This window comes from Oncorhynchus masou, chromosome 33, assembly GCF_036934945.1.
Source record: "Oncorhynchus masou masou isolate Uvic2021 chromosome 33, UVic_Omas_1.1, whole genome shotgun sequence".
Taxonomy (NCBI): Eukaryota; Metazoa; Chordata; class Actinopteri; order Salmoniformes; family Salmonidae; genus Oncorhynchus; species Oncorhynchus masou.
In genome coordinates, this window is record NC_088244.1 from 5,933,359 (window position 1) to 5,960,399 (window position 27,041).

A 27,041-nucleotide genomic window follows, 5' to 3' on the forward strand; every position below is an offset into this window, starting at 1 on the left:
TAAATAAATATATATATATGCTGTAAGAGTGTTGGCTCAATGAAACAATTCTGTTTACACTGCCCCGACAGAGGGGGAGCAACTGTCGGACGAGCAGGACTCCACATTTTTAAAATGTATTAATTAGTAGCACTGGTGCTTCCAACTTAACAAAGTAAGGAGCACCACATGAAATTTAGGAGCACCACCTGAAATTTAGGAGCACCACCTGAAATTTAGGAGCACCACCTGAAATTTAGGGGCACCACCTGAAATTTAGGGGCACCACATGAAATTTAGGGGCACCACATGAAATTTAGGAGCACCACATGAAATTTAGGTGCACCACATGAAATTTAGGAGCACCACATGAAATTTAGGAGCACCACATGAAATTTAGGAGCACCACATGAAATTTAGGAGCACCACATGAAATTTAGGTGCACCACATGAAATTTAGGAGCACCACATGAAATTTAGGAGCACCACATGAAATTTAGGAGCACCACATGAAATTTAGGAGCACCACATGAAATTTAGGAGTATAAATGTATAAATTCAATATACTTCTGAAGGACATCTACAACTATTACAACATGCTGTAAAGACATACATTTATTATATAAAAACCTAAATTGTTGATACGATTAAATGTGTTAATGATACACGAGTAGATTTAGAACGGCCCATGACATGGTTTCTACATTTTATTTATTTGTTCAATTCGCTATAGGAAGATACATATTTGGTGCCGGTAATATGGGTCAGATCTTTCGACCCTGATCGGGTTGGAAGCAAAGCCGTTGTCACTGTAGGAATGGTGCAATCATGACGCTTTTGAAATCTGCACTCGTTTCTCTAAGGCCGTCCTGAAACAATGGTACAAGGGAAGCCTTATCACCACAACCGTTATTATCTGGGAGATTTATTTCCTAGTTGTACTGTGCTTTCAAAATAAATAAAACTCCTGGTCGCACAGCGAAATATTTTGTTGCAAATGAAACGGTCACACTTTTTGAGCCCATGCTCAAAGAGAGCATTTTAGCAAAAAGTCTTTAAGTGTGAAGACCCTCTAAATCCCTTCATGATCTGACGCAATAGCAGGCCTGACGCAATAGCAGGTCTCTGTCAGAGGTGGAGAGTTGAGCTGTGGGAATCCAAACAAAACTAGAGAACATTACTGGCGTCCATTATGTTGTGTGTGTGTGTGTGTGTGTGTGTGTGTGTGTGTGTGTGTGTGTGTGTGTGTGTGTGTGTGTGTGTGTGTGTGTGTGTGTGTGTGCATTTTGAATACCCTTGTTAACCATTTAACCATTTTTACAGAATGAACTCTGGCTGTCTGAGGACTTTGGGGAGAAGTGGAGGAAGATCCACGACATGGTGTGTCTGGCCAAATGGTAAGAGACAACTGTTTAGGTAAATATATTAAGAATAGAGTTAGCAGAAGAACCCATATATATATATATATATATATATATATATATATATATTTTATTTATTTATTTATTTATTTATTTTTATATATATATATATATATATATATATATAGCAGCCAGTTATACCATTGTTCACGGTCTGTTTTGATTTCCTATAATGACCACTATTGTTATGTAGACTGTACTGAATGTTCATTCCCTCTCAAACTGCAGCTCTGAGTCCCTGAGGTTGATTTGGTGGAATTATATTTTCTTGACCTCTTCTCCCTCAGGCAGCTAGCCGATTTTTAGTTTTACATTTAGTTCAAGGGTCAAAGTAAGGTGTTACGGTCCGGTACGGCGTCCCAGTTAAAGAGATAGTGGGGTACGCTATACAGGTGAAACATGAGCTGATCACAAGAACTACAACACAATGTCAAGAAAACTGTTGGCTTTTACAAAATTATTTATCATTACTATTTATCATCGTTACCTATCATTACTATAGTGGTACCTATCATTACTATAGTGGTACCTATCATTACTATAGTGGTACCTATCATTACTATAGTGGTACCTATCATTACTATAGTGGTACCTATCATTACTATAGTGGTACCTATCATTACTATAGTGGTACCTATCATTACTATAGTGGTACCTATCATTACTATAGCGGTACCTATCATTACTATATCGGTACCTATCATTACTATAGTGGTACCTATCATTACTATAGTGGTACCTATCATTACTATAGTGGTAGCTATCATTACTATAGTGGTAGCTATCATTACTATAGTGGTACCTATCATTACTATATCGGTACCTATCATTACTATAGTGGTACCTATCATTACTATAGTGGTACCTATCATTACTATAGTGGTACCTATCATTACTATAGTGGTACCTATCATTACTATAGTGGTACCTATCATTACTATAGCGGTACCTATCATTACTATAGTGGTACCTATCATTACTATAGTGGTACCTATCATTACTATATCGGTACCTATCATTACTATATCGGTACCTATCATTACTATATCGGTACCTATCATTACTATAGTGGTACCTATCATTACTATAGTGGTACCTATCATTACTATAGTGGTACCTATCATTACTATAGTGGTACCTATCATTACTATAGTGGTAGCTATCATTACTATAGTGGTAGCTATCATTACTATAGTGGTAGCTATCATTACTATAGTGGTACCTATCATTACTATATCGGTACCTATCATTACTATAGTGGTACCTATCATTACTATAGTGGTACCTATCATTACTATAGTGGTACCTATCATTACTATAGTGGTACCTATCATTACTATAGTGGTACCTATCATTACTATAGCGGTACCTATCATTACTATAGTGGTACCTATCATTACTATAGTGGTACCTATCATTACTATATCGGTACCTATCATTACTATATCGGTACCTATCATTACTATATCGGTACCTATCATTACTATAGTGGTACCTATCATTACTATAGTGGTACCTATCATTACTATAGTGGTACCTATCATTACTATAGTGGTACCTATCATTACTATAGTGGTACCTATCATTACAATAGTGGTACCTATCATTACAATAGTGGTACCTATCATTACAATAGTGGTACCTATCATTACTATAGCGGTACCTATCATTACTATAGTGGTACCTATCATTACTATAGCGGTACTTATCAGTGCTTCTACACCTGCATTGCTTGCTGTTTGGGGTTTTAGGCTGGGTTTCTGTACAGCACTTTGAGATATCAGCTGATGTACGGAGGGCTATATAAATACATTTGATTTGATCAGTACTATATCGTTACTTATCATTACTTTATCGTTACTCTTTATCGTTACTATATATCGTTACTATATATCGTTTCTAGTTATCGTTACTCTTTATCGTTACCGTTACTATATATCATGACTCTTTTATCGTTACTATATATCGTTACTATATATTGTTACTAGTTATTATTATTCTTTATCATTACTGCATGTCAGAGGAAAGAAGAGTGAAGGAATGGACGTGTAGTATAGCCTACGTTCCAAAATGTGGCGTGTTTAGATGAAAACACTGATAAGGCAGAGGTCGAGTAGGCGACACAGAGACGTGCGGACCGGTTGTGTTTATGACACAATAAGAGGTCATAAACGTTAAATGACAAATCTTCACGACTAGGCCCAGTCCACAGACTAGGCCCACAGAGAGCTCATACACACATAGGATTGTCCCGTGTCAGGTAGAAATGACATCTACGTTCACCCCTGAGTATGTTGAATAAACATCCAGTACTTCCCCCACTGTTGTCAGGGCACCATGCAAACAGTAAAAGCAGGCAGGAAACTGGCATTGCAGTTATGTTAGTTTAATGTTTGACTAGGTGTTCTCTGGGCCCATCCAGTACTTCCCCCACTGTTGTCAGGGCACCATGCAAACAGTAAAAGCAGGCAGGAAACTGGCATTGCAGTTATGTTAGTTTAATGTTTGACTAGGTGTTCTCTGGGCCCATCCAGTACTTCCCCCACTGTTGTCAGGGCACCATGCAAACAGTAAAAGCAGGCAGGAAACTGGCATTGCAGTTATGTTAGTTTAGTGTTTGACTAGGTGTTCTCTGGGCCAAGCCCTTTGTTAGTTTGTGTTTGACTAGGTGTTCTCTGGGCCAAGCCCTTTGTTAGTTCGTGTTTGACTAGGTGTTCTCTGGGCCAAGCCCTTTGTTAGTTTAGTGTTTGACTAGGTGTTCTCTGGGCCAAGCCCTTTGTTAGTTTGTGTTTGACTAGGTGTTCTCTGGGCCAAGCCCTTTGTTAGTTTAGTGTTTGACTAGGTGTTCTCTGGGCCAAGCCCTTTGTTAGTTTGTGTTTGACTAGGTGTTCTCTGGGCCAAGCCCTTTGTTAGTTCGTGTTTGACTAGGTGTTCTCTGGGCCAAGCCCTTTGTTAGTTCGTGTTTGACGAGGTGTTCTTTGGGCCAAGCCCTTTGTTAGTTCGTGTTTGACTAGGTGTTCTCTGGGCCAAGCCCTTTGTTAGTTCGTCTTTGACTAGGTGTTCTCTGGGCCAAGCCCTTTGTTAGTTTGTGTTTGACTAGGTGTTCTCTGGGCCAAGCCCTTTGTTAGTTTAGTGTTTGACTAGGTGTTCTCTGGGCCAAGCCCTTTGTTAGTTTAGTGTTTGACTAGGTGTTCTCTGGGCCAAGCCCTTTGTTAGTTCGTGTTTGACTAGGTGTTCTCTGGGCCAAGCCCTTTGTTAGTTTAGTGTTTGACTAGGTGTTCTCTGGGCCAAGCCCTTTGCTAGTTCGTGTTTGACAAGGTGTTCTCTGGGCCAAGCCCTTTGTTAGTTTAGTGTTTGACTAGGTGTTCTCTGGGCCAAGCCCTTTGTTAGTTTAGTGTTTGACTAGGTGTTCTCTGGGCCAAGCCCTTTGTTAGTTTGTGTTTGACTAGGTGTTCTCTGGGCCAAGCCCTTTGTTAGTTTAGTGTTTGACTAGGTGTTCTCTGGGCCAAGCCCTTTGTTAGTTTAGTGTTTGACTAGGTGTTCTCTGGGCCAAGCCCTTTGTTAGTTCGTGTTTGACTAGGTGTTCTCTGGGCCAAGCCCTTTGTTAGTTCGTGTTTGACTAGGTGTTCTCTGGGCCAAGCCCTTTGTTAGTTTAGTGTTTGACTAGGTGTTCTCTGGGCCAAGTCAGTACTAGCTGTGATGAAAGGGCATCGGTACTAGCTCTGTTTACCTTCGCTGGTTCACTATCTAATGCTGCAGCACCAGTAGTGTTGAGTACACACACACGAAGGCAGGCAGGCAGGCAGAAACACATACAGCGATATCACGCCACCCAGCCTCTCTTCCCAGTCCCTTGAAACCCAACCTTGATAGTTTAGCTTGACCTATATTCCTAACTAGGACATGACGAGATTCTGAAGATCGGCACAATGGAACCGTTGGCGCGAAGTACCTGTTTGAGAAGGGCACGGCTCTAACAGTCTGCGGGATGGGACGTGTGGTAAACTAACCGTAGGCATGTGGCACCATGACAATTAGTGCTAAGATGATGAAACACGTCACCAAGGTCTTTTTTTAGTACAGCAGGAGCAGCGTATTTTCAACTGTTACCAGTGTGTCCCAAAGAATATCCTCAACAAGGTCATATTTTATTCCACTATAGTTTGAAAACAGTGACCATGGTGCTGTACTTACAATAAAACATGTTTGGCTATTTTGTAAATGTTTCCAAAAGCTAGGTTCTGTACATGTGGGGGGGGGGGACAGCTTGTACATGTTTATAAAGGCTAGGTTCTGTACATGTGGGGGGGGGGGGGACAGCTTGTACATGTTTATAAAGGCTAGGTTCTGTACAGTAATGTGTGGGGGACAGCTTGTACATATTTATAAAGGCTAGGTTCTGTACAGTAATGTGTGGGGGACAGCTTGTACATGTTTATAAAGGCTAGGTTCTGTACAGTAATGTGTGGGGGACAGCTTGTACATGTTTATAAAGGCTAGGTTCTGTACAGTAATGTGTGGGGGACAGCTTGTACATGTTTATAAAGGCTAGATTCTGTACGTGTGGGGGACAGCTTGTACATGTTTATAAAGGCTAGGTTCTGTACATGTGGGGGGGACAGCTTGTACATGTTTATAAAGGCTAGGATCTGTACATGTGTGGGGGACAGCTTGTACATGTTTATAAAGGCTAGGTTCTGTACATGTGGGGGTAGGGGACAGCTTGTACATGTTTATAAAGGCTAGGTTCTCTACAGTAATGTGTGGGGGACAGCTTGTACATGTTTATAAAGGCTAGGTTCTGTACAGTAATGTGTGGGGGACAGCTTGTACATGTTTATAAAGGCTAGATTCTGTACGTGTGGGGGACAGCTTGTACATGTTTATAAAGGCTAGGATCTGTACAGTAATGTGTGACAGCTTGTCTTCTCTGTTTCCAGGGGGATGGACAGTAACCTATTCTTTACCACCAACCTCAATGGATCCTGCAGTGAGTGACACTGACATCCATTCAAATAGCCAATAAACCTTGAAAATGATTTCATAGTCTCTCGTGACAGACGGACATGGATGCCAAGGAAAGAGAGAGGGATGGAAACAGCGATAGAGGGATTGAGAGAGAAAGATGTTTTCTTCTATCTATTCTTATAGTTAGAAACTGTATCAAGTCTTGATCAATCTCAAATCCAAGTATTTTTTTTCTCTCTCTCTCTCTCCTTCCATCAATCCCTCTTTCCATCAATCCCTTTCCATCAATCCCTCTCTCTCAATCCCTTTCCATCAATCCCTCTCTCTCTCAGATGAAAGGGGGATGCTAGACTTGAGAAAGACGGTAGACTACGGGAAGACCATCAAGACTGTTGCCATTAAGATCTTCTCTTTCGGCCTGGGGGGAAAGTTCCTGTTTGCTTCTGTTATGACTGGAACTGTAAGTATTTTTTACCTTTATTTAACTAGGCAAGTCAGTTAAGAACAAATTCTTATTTACAATGACGGCCTCGGCACAGTGGGTTAACTGCCTGTTCAGGGGCAGAACGACAGATTTGTGCCTTGTCAGCTCGGGGGTTTGAACTTACAACTTTCCGGTTACTAGTCCAACGCTCTAACCACTAGGCTACCCTGCCGTCCCGTCTGTGTGGTGTACTTGTTTATTTGTGTGTGTTAGTTTGCAAATGTTCTGTATGTGAGCCTGTTCTTTAAGCCTAAGGCCGAGCTGATACCATCTCTCCATCTCCCTCTCATTTTCTTTCTCATTCCCTCGCACTCTCTATCTCTGCATCTCTATCTTTGCATCTCTCTCTCCCCCTCTCTGTCTCTTCCTCCCCTCCCCTCTCTCTGTCTCTCTCTCCCTCCCCTCTCTCTGTCTCTCCCTCCCCTCTCTCTCTCTGTCTCTCCCTCCCCTCTCTCTCTCTGTCTCCCTCCCCCAGGGCACTCTGAGGATGATCCATGTGTCGACTAACCAGGGGGAGGAGTGGAACATGGCTCAGCTGCCTCCGGTTGGCCACGAGGAGTTCTATTCTATCTTGTCAGCCAATGACGACATGGTGTTCATGCACGTGGATGAACCAGGAGGTCAGTCAATAGCCTATACTGTGTTCTTTTTTTCCACAGAATGTCACTCTAGTTAACCATGTTGGAGAGGACCCTAACAGGACCGATGTTCTCTCCTCATCCTGTCCTCTGTCCCTTCATCTCCTTCCGCTCCTATTCCGGTCTTCTTCTACTTGTTTTAAGAAGGTCATAGCAAGGATCATTTAGCTATTTGAATTGGATTTTTAAGACCCCTTGAAGTCCATTAAAAAAAAATATGTATATATGTCAAAAGTTTGGACACACCTACTCATTCAAGGGTTTTTCTTTATTTTTTAAAACTATTTTTCTCAGCCCAAACTACCTCAATTGGGTTGAGGTCGGGTGATTGTGGAGGCCAGGTCATCTGATGCAGCACTCATCACTCTCCTTTTTGGTCAAATAGCTCTTACACAGCCTCGAGGTGTGTTGGGTCATTGTCCTGTTGAAAAACAAATGATAGTCCCACTAAACACAAACCAGATGGGATAGCGTATCACTGCATAATGCTGTTTTAGCCATGCTGGTTAAGTGTGTCTTGAATTCTGAATAAATCACAGACCGTGTCACCAGCAGAGCACCCCCACACCATCACACCTCCTCCTCCATGCTTCACGTTGGGATCCACACATGCAGAGATCATCCATTCACCTACTCTGCGTCTCACAAAGACACGGCAGTTGGAACCAAAATTTAAAAAATTTGACTCATCAGACCAAAGGACAAATTTCCACTGGTATAATGTCCATTGCTTGTGTTTATATTGAATATATTTCAATTTGTTTATTTTTTTTGTTACTTCATGATTCCATATGTGTTATTTCATAGTTGATCAAATGTATTTATATAACCCTTCTTACATCAGCTGATATATCAAAGTGCTGTGCAGAAACTCAGCCTAAAACCCCAAACAGCAAGCAATGCAGGTGTAGAAGCACGGTGGCTAGGAAAAACTCACTAGAAAGGCCAAAACCTAGGAAGAAACCTAGAGAGGAACCAGGCTATGAGGGGTGGCCAGTCCTCTTCTGGCTGTGCCGGGTGGAGATTATAACAGAACATGGCCAAGATGTTCAAATGTTCATAGATGACCAGCAGTGTCAAATAATAATAATTACAGTAGTTGTCGAGAGTGCAGCATGTCAGCACCTCCGGTGTAAATGTCAGTTGGCTTTTCATAGCTGATCATTCAGAGTATCTCTACCGTTCCTGCTGTCTCTAGAGAGTTGAAAACAGCAGGTCTGGGACAGGTAGCATGTCTGGTGAACAGGTCAGGGTTCCATAGCCGTAGGCAGAACAGTTGAAACTGGAGCAGCAGCACGGCCAGGTGGGCTGGGGACAACAAGGAGTCATCATGCCAGGTAGTCCTGAGGCATGGTCATATGGCTCAGGTCCTCCGAGAGAAAGAAAGAGAGAATTGGAGAGAGCATACTTAAATTCACACAGGACACCGGATAAGACAGGAGAAGTACTCCAGATACAACAAACTGACCCTAGCCTCCTGACACAAACTACTGCACCATAAATACTGGAGGCTGAGACAGGAGGGGTCAGGAGATGATACCCCCAGACAGGGCCAAACAGGCAGGATATAACCCCACCCACTTTGCCAAAGCACAGCCCCCACACCACTAGAGGGATATCTTCAACCACCAACTTACCATCCTGAGACAAGGCTGAGTATAGCCCAGAAAGATCTCCGCCACGGCACAACCCAAGGGGGGGCGCGAATCCAGATGTCTACAATGTAGAAAATAGTAAAAATAAAGAAAAACCCTTGCAATTTCTGAGCCAGTGAACTGAGCCAGTGAACTGATCCTCTGCAGCAGAGGTAACTCTGGGTCTTCCTTTCCTGTGGTGGTCCTCATGAGAGCCAGTTAACTCTAATGAACTGATCCTCTGCAGCAGAGGTAACTCTGGGTCTTCCTTTCCTGTGGTGGTCCTCATGAGAGACAGTTAACTCTAATGAACTTATCCTCTGCAGCAGAAGAAACTCTGGGTCTTCCTTTCCTGTGGTGGTCCTCATGAGAGACAGTTAACTCTAATGAACTTATCCTCTGCAGCAGAGGTAACTCTGGGTCTTCCTTTCCTGTGGTGGTCCTCATGAGAGCCAGTTAACTCTAATGAACTTATCCTCTGCAGCAGAGGAAACTCTGGGTCTTCCTTTCCTGTGGTGGTCCTCATGAGAGCCAGTTTCATCAGAGCGCTTGATGGCTTTTGCGACTGCACTTGAAGAAACTTTCGAAGTTCAAGAAATTTTCACATTGACCGACCTTCAGGCCTTAAAGTTTCGCTTTGATTATTTGAGCTGTTGTTGCCATAATATGGACTTGGTCTTTTTCCAAATAGGGCTAACTTCTGTGTACCACCCCTACCTTGTCACAACACAACTGATTGGCTCAAACACATTCCGAAGGAAATAAATTCCACAAATTAACTTTTAACAAGGCACACCTGTTAATTGAAATGCATTCCAGGTGACTACCTCATGAAGCTGGTTGAGAGAATGCCAATAGTGCGCAAAGCTGTTATCAAGGCAACGTGTAGCTCCTTTGAAGAATCTCAAATATGAAATAGATTTTGATTTGTTTAACACTTTTTTTTAAATTACTGCATGATGTAACAATGTAAATAATAGTACAAATTAAGGAAAACCCTTTAATGAGTAGGTGTGTTTGAACTTTTGACTGGTATTGTGCTTATTCATTTAAATTGTTTTGGAGGGCCTTATTGCTTTTAGCCCATACAAATGCATTGAATAACAGGTTCACTATATGGAACAACTTTCTCTAAAAAGTTCTCCTTTAGTTTCTAAATGTTTCATTGTCTCCAGACACTTGCCATGTCTCCTCTCTTCCTCTCCTTCACTTTTCTCCATTGTTTATCTATTCTAATACAGTTGTCGCAGTGACCTAATACAGTGACCTAATCCTTTATGTCCCTGGACACTGGCTTTGGACCGTCTGTGTCAGATGACAGAGGCACTGTTTAAGTCTCCGTTCCTCTCCTCCTCTCCTCCCCTGTTCCTTTCCTCTCCTCCTCTCCTCCCCTGTTCCTCTCCTCCTCCGCTCCCCTCATACTCTCCTCCTCATCCCCTGTTCCTCTCCTCCTCTCCTCCCCTGTTCCTCTCCTCCTCCGCTCCCCTCATACTCTCCTCCTCATACTCTCCTCCTCTCCTCCCCTGTTCCTCTCCTCCTCCCCTCCCCTCATACTCTCCTCCTCCCCTCCCCTCATACTCTCCTCCTCCCCTCCTCTCATACACTCCTCTCCTCCTCCTCCCCCCCCCTCATACTCTCCTCCTCCCCTCCCCTCATACTCTCCTCCTCCCCTCCTCTCATACACTCCTCTCCTCCTCCCCCTCCCCTCATACTCTCCTCCTCCCCTCCTCTCATACACTCCTCTCCTCCTCTCCTCCCCTCATACTCTCCTCCTCTCATCCCCTGTTCCTCTACTCCTCCCCTCCTCTCATACACTCCTCCTCCCCTCTTCTCCTTCCCTGTTCCTCCTCTCATACACTCCTCCTCCCCTCCCCTCATACTCTCCTCCTCCCCTCCTCTCATACACTCCTCTCCTCCTCCCCTCCCCTCATACTCTCCTCCTCCCCTCCTCTCATACACTCCTCTCCTCCTCTCCTCCCCTCATACTCTCCTCCTCTCATCCCCTGTTCCTCTACTCCTCCCCTCCTCTCATACACTCCTCTCCTCCTCTCCTCCCCTCATACTCTCCTCTCATCCCCTGTTCCTCTACTCCTCCCCTCCTCTCATACACTCCTCCTCCCCTCTTCTCCTTCCCTGTTCCTCCTCTCATACACTCCTCCTCCCCTCCCCTCATACTCTCCTCCTCCCCTCCTCTCATACACTCCTCTCCTCCTCCCCCCTCCCCTCATACTCTCCTCCTCCCCTCCTCTCATACACTCCTCTCCTCCTCCCCTCCCCTCATACTCTCCTCCTCTCATCCCCTGTTCCTCTACTCCTCCCCTCTTCTTCTCACCTGTTCCTCCTCTCATACACTCCTCCTCTCCTCCCCTGTTCCTCTCCTCTCCTCCCCTGTTCCTCTCCTCCTCCCCTCCCCTCATACTCTCCTCCTCCCCTCCCCTCATACTCTCCTCCTCCCCTCCTCTCATACACTCCTCTCCTCCTCCCCTCCCCTCATACTCTCCTCCTCCCCTCTTCTCCTTCCCTGTTCCTCCTCTCATACACTCCTCCTCTCCTCCCCTGTTCCTCTCCTCCTCCCCTCCTCTCATACACTCCTCTCCTCCTCCCCTCCCCTCATACTCTCCTCCTCCCCTCCTCTCATACACTCCTCTCCTCCTCTCCTCCCCTCATACTCTCCTCCTCTCATCCCCTGTTCCTCTACTCCTCCCCTCCTCTCATACACTCCTCTCCTCCTCCCCTCCCCTCATACTCTCCTCTCATCCCCTGTTCCTCTACTCCTCCCCTCCTCTCATACACTCCTCCTCCCCTCTTCTCCTTCCCTGTTCCTCCTCTCATACACTCCTCCTCCCCTCTTCTTCTCACCTGTTCCTCCTCTCATACACTCCTCCTCTCCTCCCCTGTTCCTCTCCTCCTCTCCTCCCCTTCTGTCCTCCTCTCCTCCCCTCCTGTCCTCCTCTCTTCCCGTGTTCCTCTCCTCCTCTCTTCCCGTGTTCCTGTCCTCCTCTCTTCCCGTGTTCCTCTCCTCCTCTCTTCCCGTGTTCCTGTCCTCCTCTCTTCCCGTGTTCCTGTCCTCCTCTCTTCCCGTGTTCCTGTCCTCCTCTCCTCCCGTGTTCCTGTCCTCCTCTCTTCCCATGTTCCTGTCCTCCTCTCCTCCCCTTCTGTCCTCCTCTCCTCCCGTGTTCCTGTCCTCCTCCCCTCCTGTCCTCCTCTCTTCCCGTGTTCCTGTCCTCCTCCCCTCCTGTCCTCCTCTCCTCCCGTGTTCCTGTCCTCCTCCCCTCCTGTCCTCCTCTCTTCCCGTGTTCCTGTCCTCCTCTCCTCCCGTGTTCCTGTCCTCCTCTCCTCCCCTTCTGTCCTCCTCTCCTCCCCTCCTGTCCTCCTCTCTTCCCGTGTTCCTGTCCTCCTCCCCTCCTGTCCTCCTCTCCTCCCGTGTTCCTGTCCTCCTCCCCTCCTGTCCTCCTCTCCTCCCGTGTTCCTGTCCTCCTCTCCTCCCGTGTTCCTGTCCTCCTCTCCTCCCCTTCTGTCCTCCTCTCCTCCCCTCCTGTCCTCCTCTCCTCCCGTGTTCCTGTCCTCCTCCCCTCCTGTCCTCCTCTCCTCCCGTGTTCCTGTCCTCCTCTCCTCCCGTGTTCCTGTCCTCCTCCCCTCCTGTCCTCCCCTCTTCCCGTGTTCCTGTCCTCCTCTCCTCCCGTGTTCCTGTCCTCCTCTCCTCCCCTTCTGTCCTCCTCTCCTCCCCTCCTGTCCTCCTCTCTTCCCGTGTTCCTGTCCTCCTCCCCTCCTGTCCTCCTCTCCTCCCGTGTTCCTGTCCTCCTCCCCTCCTGTCCTCCTCTCCTCCCGTGTTCCTGTCCTCCTCCCCTCCTGTCCTCCTCTCTTCCCGTGTTCCTGTCCTCCTCTCCTCCCGTGTTCCTGTCCTCCTCCCCTCCTGTCCTCCTCTCCTCCCGTGTTCCTGTCCTCCTCTCCTCCCCTTCTGTCCTCCTCTCCTCCCCTCCTGTCCTCCTCTCTTCCCGTGTTCCTGTCCTCCTCCCCTCCTGTCCTCCTCTCCTCCCGTGTTCCTGTCCTCCTCCCCTCCTGTCCTCCTCTCTTCCCGTGTTCCTGTCCTCCTCTCCTCCCCTTCTGTCCTCCTCTCCTCCCCTCCTGTCCTCCTCTCTTCCCGTGTTCCTGTCCTCCTCCCCTCCTGTCCTCCTCTCTTCCCGTGTTCCTGTCCTCCTCTCTTCCCGTGTTCCTGTCCTCCTCTCCTCCCGTGTTCCTGTCCTCCTCTCTTCCCGTGTTCCTGTCCTCCTCTCCTCCCCTTCTGTCCTCCTCTCCTCCCGTGTTCCTGTCCTCCTCTCCTCCCGTGTTCCTGTCCTCCTCTCCTCCCCTTCTGTCCTCCTCTCCTCCCGTGTTCCTGTCCTCCTCTCCTCCCCTTCTGTCCTCCTCTCCTCCCCTTCTGTCCTCCTCTCTTCCCGTGTTCCTGTCCTCCTCTCCTCCCATGTTCCTGTCCTCCTCTCCTCCCCTCCTGTCCTCCTCTCCTCCTCTGTTACTCCCCTCCTCTTTTCTCCATGTCTTATCTCTACAGTACCCAAATACAGTTCTTCTCCTATATGTCCCCAGACACCGGCTATGGCAGCATCTACGTGTCAGACGACAGGGGTACGGTGTACTCTAAGTCTCTGGAGCGTCACCTCTACACCACCACAGGGGGAGACACTGACTTCACCAACGTTACCTCTCTACGAGGGGTCTTCATCACCAGTATACTGGCAGAGGGTAGGGACTACACACACACACACACCTGCTTTGAATCCCCCAACAGGTAGAGCAGGCCTGAGATGGGAAAGGGAGTTCCAAAGGCAGGAAAAAGGACCGTGTCCCAGACACCTGTTTGTCAGACTACGGTGTGTTCCGCCGTAACAGTTATGAGGCCTAGGATGAATGACTTTCATTAGCTGTTCAGTGTGAGTTCAGCTGCATGTCTATAGGAGAGCCATACATGGAGAAACGCTGGATTGTGTCTATATGTCTCTCAGAATAACCTCTGTCTCGTCGTTGTATTTATTTATTTCTCCTCCAGACGGCTCGGTGCAGTCCGTGGTGTCCTTCGACCAAGGAGGGGAATGGGTGCCCCTGCAGAAGCCTGCCAACACCAAGTGTGACTCCACAGCCAAAGACCCAGACAAGTGCAGTCTCCACATCCACGCAGCTTACAGCACGGCTATGAAGCTGAACGTCCCCATGCTGCCTCTCAGTGAACCAAACGCTGTAGGGCTCATCATGGCTCACGGTAAATCACACACACACACACACACACACACACACACACACACACACCTCATCCTCATTTACCTGTCCATGACTATTTCAATTTGACTAAGCAAAAAGGACAGGCAGTTGTGTTTGTGCCGGAGGCTGGTCCAGCGTTGACACTCGTGGTTCATGTCTAGACTCAGCCACTGATCTGTGGCCTTCTCCCGTAATCTAAAAGACATACAGTGCCTTCGGAAAGTATTTAGACCCCGAGACTTTTTCCACTTTTTTTTTTTTTTTTTACATTACAGCCTTATTCTAAAATGGATTAAATAAATACAAATCCTCAGCAGTCTACACACAATACCCCATAATGACCTCACAATACCCCATAATGACATCACAATACCCTATCATGACATCACAATGCCCCATCATGACCTCACAGTGCCCCATCATGACATCACAGTGCCCCATCATGACATCACAGTACCCCATCATGACATCACAGTACCCCATAATGACATCACAATACCCCATAATGACAAAGTGAAAACAGGTTTTTAGACGTGTTTGCAAATATATTACAAATAAAAAAACTGAAATACCTTATTTACATAATTAATTTTGACCATTTGCTATGAGACTAGAAATTGAGATCAGGTGCATCCTGTTTCCATTGATCATCCTTGAGATGTTTCTACAACTTGATTGGAGTCCACCTGTGGTAAATTCAATTGATTGGACATGATTTGGAAAGGCACACACCTGTCTATATAAGGTCCCACAGTTGACAGTGCATGTCAGACTAAACACTAAGCCATGAGGTCGAAGGAATTGTCCGTAGCGCTCCGAGACAGGATTATGTCGAAGCACAGACTTGGGGAAGGGTACCAAAACATTTCTGCAGCATTGAAGGTCCCCAAGAACACAGTGTTCTCCATCATTCTTAAATGGAAGACATTTCGAACCACGAAGACTTTTCCTAGAGCTGGCTGCCCGGCCAAACTGAGCAATCGGGGGAGGAGGGCCTTGGTCAGGGAGGTGACCATGACCCCAATGGTCACTTTGACAGAGCTCCAGAGTTTCTCTGGAGATGGGAGAGCTTTCCAGAAGGACAACCATCTCTGCAGCACTCCACCAATCAGGCATTTTATGGTAGAGTGGCCAAACGGAAGCCACTCCTCAGTAAAAGGCACATGACAGCCCGCTCTGAGTTTACCAAAAGGCACCTAAAGACTCTCAGACCATGAGAAACAAGATTCTCTGGTCTGATAAAACCAAGATTGAACTCTGGCCTGAATGCCAAGTGTCATGTCTGGATAAAACCTGGCACCATCTCTACGGTGAAGCATGGTGGCGGCAGCATCATGCTTTGGGGAAGTTTTTCAGCCGCAGGGACTGGGAGACTAGTCAGGATCGAGGCTAAGATGAACGGAGCAAAGTACAGAGAGATCCCTGATGAAAACCTGCTCCACAGCGCTCAGGACCTCAGACTGGGATAAAGGTTCACCTTTCCAACAGGACAACGACTCTAAGCACACAGCCAAGACAACGCAGGAGTGGCTTCGGGAGAAGTCCTTGAGTGTCACACCCAGAGCTCGGACTTGAACCCAATTGACCATCTCTGGAGAAACCTGAAATAGCTGTGCAGCAACGCTCCCCATCCAACCTGACAGAGTTTGAGAGGATCTGCAGAGAAGAATGGGAGAAACTCCCCAAATACAGGTGCCAAGCTTGCTTCATTCTTGTGTCATTTAATTGCTGCCAAAGGTGCTTCAACAAAGTACTGAGTAAAGTTTCCGAATACTCATGCTAATGCAATATTTCAGTTTCTAAAAAAAACACTTTGCTTTGTCATTATGGGGTATTGTGTGTGTAGAAATGATGAGAGGGGGGGGGGACTATTTAAAAAAATCAATTTTACAACCTAAACTAACAAAAATGTGGAAAAAGTCAAGGGGTCGGAGTACTTTCCAAAGGCACTGGATATTATATTATTATTAATAAATGATTATATTATTATTATTAATAAATTAGTCTGACACCGCTGTAATGATACAATATATGCCTTTTAGCAGACAGTTTTATCCAAAGCAACTTATTCATGCTGCATACATTTAGTGGTGGTCCCGGGTATCGAACCAACTATCCTGGAACGTGTTCTACCAACAGAACTACAGAGGGCCGTGTTCTACTAACTGAACTACAGAGGCCCGTGTTCTACTAACTGAACTACAGAGGCCCATGTTCTACTAACTGAACTACAGAGGACCGTGTTCTACTAACTGAACTACAGAGGACCGTGTTCTACTAACTGAACTACAGAGGACCGTGTTCTACTAACTGAACTACAGAGGCCCGTGTTCTACTAACTGAACTACAGAGGCCCGTGTTCTACTAACTGAACTACAGAGGCCCGTGTTCTACTAACTGAACTACAGAGGACCGTGTTCTACTAACTGAACTACAGAGGCCCGTGTTCTACTAACTGAACTACAGAGGACCGTGTTCTACCAACTGAACTACAGAGGACCGTGTTCTACCAACTGAACTACAGAGGACCGTGTTCTACCAACTGAGCTACAGAGGACCGTGTTCTACCAACTGAGCTACAGAGGACCGTGTTCTACCAACTGAGCTACAGAGGACCGTGTTCTACCAACTGAGCTACAGAGGACCGTGTTCTACCAACTGAGCTACAGAGGACCGTGTTCTACCAACTGAGCTACAGAGGACCGTGTTCTACCAACTGAGCTACAGAGGACCGTGTTCTACCAACTGAGCTACAGAGGACCGTGTTCTACCAACTGAACTACAGAGGACCATGTTCTACTAACTGAACTACAGAGGACCGTGTTCTACCAACTGCACTACAGAGGACCGTGTTCTACCAACTGAACTACAGAGGACCACCAATATACAATGTTCGAATCAGTTGTGTCTAATAGGTAGTCTGCTCACCTCATCCTCAGAGAATGATTACATTTTTATTCATTTGCACACAGGAAAACACAAGACATTGTGATGATGAGGGTTTAAAAGGCAAGTCAAAATAGCATTTACAGGAGAGGTAGAAAGCCCAGAGAGGCTTGTAAAGGCTCCTCCCCGTTTCAAATATTTATAGAACAAAACAAACCACAAATTGTTATCTGGATTATCAAAACATAGAAATAAATAGTTGAGGATTAATACCCAAAACATTTTAAAACATCTTAACAGGAAGAAAAGAAAGGAACTAGATTGAGAGAGCCCTGGTACAGGGGAGCTTCCCAGCCCTGTGGACACAGAGGGGCTGCACAAACCCAGTGATCACAAAAATGGATAAACCAATGTTATGTGTGAAGTACTGCATTTCATCATGATTGAGGGACAATAGGTAAAGATAGACCCCAAGATAATCAAAATGACCTTAAACGCCCTCATCCTCATGTTATTTGTCCCCTCCCTGTCCCCTTCCCCCGGCCCAGGCCGTTTCACAGCCATGAGAGGCAGCAGAACCCCTTCACAAACGTCAGGAGGAGGTACAGAACCAAAGTAAGAATAGATGTATATAGACATTTTAAATCGGATGCACACCCCGAACAAACCGCCCCCAAGAACTATCAGCCAGACAGCACCACAACAGCCCACCCTGTATCTCAGGGGTTTGTACTTCAAAAAGGTTACAGGGTGAACCACCGCCAGGTAACACTCCACACAGATACAGCTTTGAAACGAGGGTCGACCAGTGTACAAGAGACCCGTGCCAAATGCTGCAAGACTTGAGACTGCAGTTGATTTGATGTGTATGCTGACAACAAAGAAGACAGAATTCAGGCAGAAGAGACACGGCCAGGTCTGAGCGAGAATAACTCTTGAGGCCACATTGTCCCTCCCACTCCAGTCATGATCAGCCACAGGACGTAGCCATTGGTTGGGGACACTCAGGATGAGATTGAGTGCGCAGGAAGCAGTGTTGATGGATGTGCATGGAGGCCAACTACTGAGGTTCTGTTTGTCTCCGAGATGTTCATGTCTTGACTTTCTGGATTGGTGTGTGGGCTTTAATATGCTTTGACAATGATAGAGTTTATTCCTGTTGCAAAAGTGTACGGTAAAGCATGTATCAATCAAAGGAATCAAGATTTTGGGGTGAATTCCATTTCTACTCAGTCAATTTAAGGAAATCACTCCATATCAGAAAATGATATGACACCTTAATTTCATCAGATGTGTTGAATAAGACATTATCAAAATTCTGCAAAACTAGCATTTCCCCCATTTTGTTTCATACATTAGATTTAGAACTGGTTTTAAATACACGTGTGTTTTGATTTGTAGTAATATAAATATTGGAGTATTTTAAATTAATGTGGACTGAATCACCTACATCTGGAACTATTTGAAAGTATTTTCAAATAATGTCCTATAAATAACCAACTTTTTCAAAATATGTCCATATACATCATTTTAAATACAGGGTTTAAATGCAGCGCAGTGTGTATTTGTATAAATACTGTGTATTTTAGTATTTTCAAATACATGCCAATACTTTCCAAGTATAATTCCAAACATATCAAATATTCAACTGATTGTGTTTAAAAAAAAAATATATATTCTTCCAATTATTTCCTAACAAATGTCTTGGAAAGTAATTGAAAAACCCTTTTTATAATATTTCAACCCAGGTCTGCATTAGACACACATTCTGAGATAAAAGGAACACACCTGAATGGATGGAGTTCTCCTCCTGGTTTGGAAAGTGGAGAGCTGATGTTACATTGACAAAGTTGAAGCTGATTGTGTGCTGCAAACACACGTACACACACCTGTGTCACCCCATCACCTTGATGGACCACATCTGGCTGGCATGGTGGCTCAAATGGTGACGTGCAGAATGTAGTCAATGTCGCACCACTAAGTGACTGTGATTATGACTGAAGAGGATATGCCGTGCAGTGTGTTATGGATCGGGCTGAGTTTTTCTTTCTTCTTCTTCCTGACAGGTCAAATGGTTCAGAAGTTATACCATCTGTTCCCTAAACGGATTGGTACATCCATTTAAAAAAATAGATATTTTTTAAATGAATGATATACTGAATAGAAAATGGATTCTTGAAGAATATACAGTAACTTAATAAATAAACTATCAGATGATAGAGGCTACACCTTACTGTCTATTTAATTTTGACCTCTAACCTCTCCCCTCTGACCTCTCAGGGAGTGTGGGCGATGCCATCTCTGTGATGAAGCCTGACGTATTCGTGTCAGATGATGGAGGTTACACCTGGCTACAGGCCCTGGAGGGACCTCACCACTATGCCATCCTGGACTCTGGTGGACTCCTGGTGGCCGTGGAGCACTCTGCTCAGCCCATCAAAGACATCAAGTACGTCTGTGTGTCCATAAGAAGGGCTCTGTTCTAAGTAGTGTACTATATAGGAACAATAAGGGCTCTGTGTTCTAAGTAGTGTACTATATAGGAACAATAAGGGCTCTGTGTTCTAAGTAGTGTACTATATAGGAACAATAAGGGCTCTGTGTTCTAAGTTGTGTACTGTATAGGAACAATAAGGGCTCTGTTCTAAGTAGTGTACTATATAGGAACAATAAGGGCTCTGTTCTAAGTAGTGGACTATATAGGAACAATAAGGGCTATGTGTTCTAAGTAGTGGACTATATAGGAACAATAAGGGCTATGTGTTCTAAGTAGTGTACTATATAGGAACAATAAGGGCTCTGTTCTAAGTAGTGTACTATATAGGAACAATAAGGGCTATGTGTTCTAAGTAGTGTACTATATAGGAACAATAAGGGCTATGTGTTCTAAGTTGTGTACTGTATAGGAACAATAAGGGCTCTGTTCTAAGTAGTGTACTATATAGGAACAATAAGGGCTATGTGTTCTAAGTAGTGTACTATATAGGAACAATAAGGGCTATGTGTTCTAAGTAGTGTACTATATAGGAACAATAAGGGCTCTGTTCTAAGTAGTGTACTATATAGGAACAATAAGGGCTCTGTTCTAAGTAGTGTACTATATAGGAACAATAAGGGCTATGTGTTCTAAGTAGTGTACTATATAGGAACAATAAGGGCTCTGTTCTAAGTTGTGTACTATATAGGAACAATAAAGGCTCTGTTCTAAGTTGTGTACTATATAGGAACAATAAGGGCTCTGTTCTAAGTTGTGTACTATATAGGAACAATAAGGGTTATGTGTTCTAAGTAGTGTACTATATAGGAACAATAAGGGCTCTGTTCTAAGTAGTGTACTATATAGGAACAATAAGGGCTATGTGTTCTAAGTAGTGTACTATATAGGAACAATAAGGGCTCTGTTCTAAGTAGTGTACTATATAGGAACAATAAGGGCTCTGTTCTAAGTAGTGTACTATATAGGAACAATAAGGGCTCTGTTCTAAGTAGTGTACTATATAGGAACAATAAGGGCTCTGTTCTAAGTAGTGTACTATATAGGAACAATAAGGGCTCTGTTCTAAGTAGTGTACTATATAGGAACAATAAGGGCTCTGTTCTAAGTAGTGTACTATATAGGAACAATAAGGGCTCTGTTCTAAGTAGTGTACTATATAGGAACAATAAGGGCTCTGTTCTAAGTTGTGTACTATATAGGAACAATAAGGGCTCTGTTCTAAGTAGTGTACTATATAGGAACAATAAGGGCTCTGTTCTAAGTACTATATAGGAACAATAAGGGCTCTGTTCTAAGTAGTGTACTATATAGGAACAATAAGGGCTCTGTTCTAAGTAGTGTACTATATAGGAACAATAAGGGCTCTGTTCTAAGTTGTGTACTATATAGGAACAATAAGGGCTCTGTTCTAAGTAGTGTACTATATAGGAACAATAAGGGCTCTGTTCTAAGTAGTGTACTATATAGGAACAATAAGGGCTCTGTTCTAAGTAGTGTACTATATAGGAACAATAAGGGCTATGTGTTCTAAGTAGTGTACTATATAGGGAATAGATCAGGGTGTCGTTTCAGACAGGCGACGCAGGAAGCCTGGATCCCAGTCTCGGACTATTCGGCTGTAAGACAAACTGGTACCCAGGCTAGAATGCAGAGGCCAAGAAAGAAAGAAAGAAACCACTTAAATGTACAATAAAACACCTCATTGCGCTGATATACATGTTCTTTCCTGTCAGGTTTTCCACAGACGAAGGCCAGTGCTGGCACGTTCACCAGTTCACCAGCGATCCCATCCACTTCACAGGGCTGGCGTCCGAGCCGGGGGCGAGGTCTATGAACGTCAGTGTCTGGGGCTACAGAGACTCTCTGCTCAGTCAGTACTGGGTATCAGTCACCATAGACTTCAGAGAGCTGCTCACTAGAGACTGTGAGTACCAGTAATACCATGGGATACAGCTACTGTAGGCTAATGATGTGATACAGACATGCATTATAACACTGAGTACCCAGACATGCATTATAACAGTGAGTACCCAGACATGCATTATAACAGTGAGTACCCAGACATGCATTATAACAGTGAGTACCCAGACATGCATTATAACAGTGAGTACCTAGACATGCATTATAACAGTGAGTACCCAGACATGCATTATAACAGTGAGTACCCAGACATGCATTATAACAGTGAGTACCCAGACATGCATTATAACAGTGAGTACCCAGACATGCATTATAACAGTGAGTACCCAGACATGCATTATAACAGTGAGTACCCAGACATGCATTATAACACTGAGTACCCAGACATGCATTATAACACTGAGTACCCAGACATGCATTATAACACTGAGTACCCAGTACCCAGACATGCATTATAACACTGAGTACCCAGTACCCAGACATGCATTATAACACTGAGTACCCAGACATGCATTATAACAGTGAGTGCCCAGTCATGCATTATAACAGTGAGTGCCCAGACATGCATTATAACAGTGAGTGCCCAGTACCCAGACATGCATTATAACAGTGAGTGCCCAGTACCCAGACATGCATTATAACACTGAGTGCCCAGTACCGAGACATGCATTATAACAGTGAGTACCCAGACATGCATTATAACACTGAGTACCCAGACATGCATTATAACACTGAGTACCCAGACATGCATTATAACACTGAGTACCCAGTACCCAGACATGCATTATAACACTGAGTACCCAGACATACATTATAACACTGGGTACCCAGACGTGCATTATAACACTGAGTACTCAGTACCCAGACATACATTATAACACTGGGTACCCAGTACCCAGACATGCATTATAACACTGAGTACCAGGTACCCAGACATACATTATAACACTGAGTACCCAGTACCCAGACATGCATTATAACACTGAGTACCCAGACATACATTATAACACTGGGTACCCAGACGTGCATTATAACACTGAGTACTCAGTACCCAGACATACATTATAACACTGGGTACCCAGTACCCAGACATGCATTATAACACTGAGTACCAGGTACCCAGACATACATTATAACACTGAGTACCCAGACGTGCATTATAACACTGAGTACCCAGTACCCAGACATGCATTATAACATTGAGTACCCAGTACCAGGAGAAAAAAGCTGCCGTATTAGATGTCTCCTGGATCTCCAGCACATCACAGGTCTGTGTTAGCCCACCGAACTAAAGCCTCTTGCAAACTCATGTCTGTTTCTCAGGTGAGGACCAAGACTACGTGCAGTGGCTGGCGCACTCTGATGACATCAGCGACCCTAACGACGGCTGTATGTTGGGTTACAAGGAGAAGTTCCTGCGTCTGAGGAAGGCCTCTGTCTGCTTGAACGGACGGGACTATGAGGTCAACAAGCAACCCGCCCCTTGTCTCTGCACCCTGGATGACTTTCTGTGGTGAGAAGTCTAGTCCTCGTGAATCTGTTCCCTTAGCCACGCTAGTATACTACCTAAGATCAAGCCTTGTATTGGGCATGTATTCTGGTGTGGCGGTATGGAGATGGGAACGTAACCACAATGGTATTTAAAGTTGGGCGAACTTTACCGTTTACTGCATATGTTTCAGTCAGCTACTGTACACTGTGGTGGTCACCCTAGCTACTGTACACTGTGGTGGTCACCCTAGCTACTGTACACTGTGGTGGTCACCCTAGCTACAGTACATAGTGGTGGTCACCCTAGCTACAGTACATAGTGGTGGTCACCCTAGCTACAGTACACTGTGGCGGTCACCCTAGCTACAGTACACTGTGGCGGTCACCCGAGCTACAGTACACTGTGGCGGTCACCCGAGCTACTGTACACTGTGGCGGTCACCCGAGCTACTGTACACTGTGGCGGTCACCCTAGCTACAGTACACTGTGGTGGTCACCCTGGCTACAGTACACTGTGGCGGTCACCCGAGCTACTGTACACTGTGGCGGTCACCCGAGCTACTGTACACTGTGGCGGTCACCCTAGCTACAGTACACTGTGGTGGTCACCCTGGCTACAGTACACTGTGGCGGTCACCCTGGCTACTGTACACTGGCGGTCACCCTGGCTACAGTACACTGTGGCGGTCACCCTGGCTACTGTACACTGGCGGTCACCCTAGCTACTGTACACTGTGGCGGTCACCCGAGCTACTGTACACTGGCGGTCACCCTAGCTACAGTACACTGTGGTGGTCACCCTAGCTCCAGACAGTTTACCAGTGGCAGAAGAATAGTAATTGTTCTCAACACCACTAACTGTGCTGTCTGCCTGCTGTCCCTGTCCAACCTGCTCCACGCTGCCAACCTGCAGTGACTTTGGGTACTATCGTAAAGAGAACAGCTCGGAGTGTGTGGAGCAGCCGGACCTGAAGGGCCACGTTCTGGAGTTCTGTCTGCAAGGCAAGAAGGAGCTGCTGCAGACCAGAGGGTAAGGCTTTAGTCATCTGTTGTCCAACCTGGATCTCCTGCGCTGTGTATCACAAGACTGTGTTAGCCCACTGTGCTAAAGTCTAGGAATTAGCTTGAGGAGCTAACACAAGTCTACAGGTCTCAGACAAGGTGACTTATCAGAGTGTGGATCCCGGAACCACCTGATCGTGCTGCACAACTGTCAATAGTCATGGTAGCACATGGGTTCCTATTTCTGGAGGTTTCTCTCTGTGCATACGGCATGACAACGATGGAAGAGTTTAAAATATATACATACATACACACATACATACATACATACACACATACACACATACACACATACACACATACACATACACACACACAGTGGGGCAAAAACGTTTTTGCAAATAAATTCATTAAATCCTACAATGTGATTTTCTGGATTTTGTTTCTTCTCATTTTGTCTGTCATAGTTGAAGTGTACCTATGATGAAAATTACAGGCCTCTCTCATCTTTTTAAGTGGGAGAACTTGCACAATTGGTGGCTGACTAAATACTTTTTTTTTGCCCCACTGTATATTTAAGCACAAGCATTTTGCTCCACTCACAATAATATCTGCTAACTATGTGTATGTGACCAATAACTTCTGCTAACTGTGTGTATGTGACCAATAACTTCTGCTAACTGTGTGTATGTGACCAATAACTTCTGCTAACTATGTGTATGTGACCAATAACTTCTGCTAACTGTGTGTATGTGACCAATACAATTTGATTTAATTAAGATACTCTCTTTGTGACCATGACTGACCACTAACCATGTCGTTTTGGTCCACAGCTATAGGAAGATCCCTGGGGATAAGTGTGAGGGAGGAACACAGCCGGAAAGAAAAGAGAGAGACCTCAGTAAGAGATGTGTCAATGACCTACTGGGACCTCAGGAACTACTGGTGAGTAGAGACGACCACGCCACTGAACCACACTGGTCTTCACTGGTTCTCACTGGTTCTCACTGGTCCTGTTCTAGAATGTAAAAAACAAAACAATGGAAGGAATCCTTGCGTAACATTTATTGAATTTGACAACTTACGTATAACAAGGGCAGTTTGAACGTGGAATCACTTAACACATTTTAACCCAAGAGACTGACAGAAAGATTGATAGGGATTTCATCTTCAAAACAGTGTAAACCTCAGTAACCATCGGTTACATGACCTTTAATCCTGCTGCACGGCTGTCAGTCGTCATGGTAACACACGCTTTCCCATTTCTGGAAGTCTCTCTCTCTCTCTCTATGTATACTGCATGACAACGATGGAAGAGTTATCCTTGTACTCTCTCTGTATCTCTCCCCTCCTGAAGACGGACGGCCATCTGTCCAGCTCAGCACCCATCGTAGTGACGGTTCTGATCATTATCCTGCTCAGTGTCGTGGCCGGGTTCCTCTTTGTCAAGAAGTATGTCTGCGGTGGAAGGTCAGTACAGCAACTGTTGTTTTAAGATCGGTACATAGCAAGTCAAGCTATACTGTTGTTTTAAGATCGGTACATAGCAAGTCGAGCTCTACTGTTGTTTTAAGATCGGTACATAGCAAGTCAAGCTCCACTGTTGTTTTAAGATCGGTACATAGCAAGTCGAGCTCTACTGTTGTTTTAAGATCGGTACATAGCAAGTCAAGCTCCACTGTTGTTTTAAGATCGGTACATAGCAAGTCAAGCTCCACTGTTGTTTTAAGATCGGTACATAGCAAGTCGAGCTCTACTGTTGTTTTAAGATCGGTACATAGCAAGTCAAGCTCCACTGTTGTTTTAAGATCGGTACATAGCAAGTCAAGCTCTACTGTTGTTTTAAGATCGGTACATAGCAAGTCAAGCTCTACTGTTGTTGTTTTAAGATCGGTACATAGCAAATCAAGCTATACTGTTGTTGTTTTAAGATCGGTACATAACAAATCAAGCTATACTGTTGTTGTTTTAAGATCGGTACATAGCAAGTCAAGCTCTACTGTTGTTTTAAGATCGGTACATAGCAAGTCAAGCTCTACTGTTGTTTTAAGATCGGTACATAGCAAGTCAAGCTCTACTGTTGTTGTTTTAAGATCGGTACATAGCAAGTCAAGCTCCACTGTTGTTTTAAGATCGGTACATAGCAAGTCAAGCTCTACTGTTGTTTTAAGATTGGTACATAGCAAGTCAAGCTCTACTGTTGTTGTTTTAAGATCGGTACATAGCAAATCAAGCTATACTGTTGTTTTAAGATCGGTACATAACAAATCAAGCTATACTGTTGTTGTTTTAAGATCGGTACATAGCAAGTCAAGCTCTACTGTTGTTTTAAGATCGGTACATAGCAAGTCAAGCTCTACTGTTGTTTTAAGATCGGTACATAGCAAGTCAAGCTCTACTGTTGTTGTTTTAAGATCGGTACATAGCAAATCAAGCTATACTGTTGTTTTAAGATCGGTACATAACAAATCAAGCTATACTGTTGTTTTAAGATCGGTACATAACAAATCAAGCTATACTGTTGTTGTTTTAAGATCGGTACATAGCAAGTCAAGCTCTACTGTTGTTTTAAGATCGGTACATAGCAAATCAAGCTATACTGTTGTTGTTTTAAGATCGGTACATAGCAAATCAAGCTATACTGTTGTTTTAAGATCGGTACATAGCAAATCAAGCTATACTGTTGTTGTTTTAAGATCGATAGATAGCAAATCAAGCTATACTGTTGTTTTAAGATCGGTACATAACAAATCAAGCTATACTGTTGTTTTAAGATCGGTACATAGCAAATCAAGCTATACTGTTGTTGTTTTAAGATCGGTACATAGCAAATCAAGCTATACTGTTGTCGTTTTAAGATCGGTACATAG

General features: G+C 44.7%; 1 protein-coding gene across 1 annotated transcript in view; it reads left to right on the plus strand.

The window, feature by feature from the left end:
* LOC135527729 (sortilin-like) overlaps positions 1–27,041 on the plus strand; it is a 46,214-nt gene that overhangs the window by 16,084 nt on the left and 3,089 nt on the right. The window contains exons 6-17 of the mRNA XM_064956248.1: positions 1,303–1,376; positions 6,341–6,390; positions 6,701–6,828; positions 7,328–7,472; positions 13,706–13,861; positions 14,166–14,375; positions 19,541–19,709; positions 21,491–21,681; positions 23,001–23,190; positions 24,083–24,199; positions 25,005–25,116; positions 25,529–25,641. Coding sequence (XP_064812320.1) covers positions 1,303–1,376; positions 6,341–6,390; positions 6,701–6,828; positions 7,328–7,472; positions 13,706–13,861; positions 14,166–14,375; positions 19,541–19,709; positions 21,491–21,681; positions 23,001–23,190; positions 24,083–24,199; positions 25,005–25,116; positions 25,529–25,641 — 1,655 coding nt within the window. The remainder of the gene's footprint in view (positions 1–1,302; positions 1,377–6,340; positions 6,391–6,700; positions 6,829–7,327; positions 7,473–13,705; positions 13,862–14,165; positions 14,376–19,540; positions 19,710–21,490; positions 21,682–23,000; positions 23,191–24,082; positions 24,200–25,004; positions 25,117–25,528; positions 25,642–27,041) is intronic.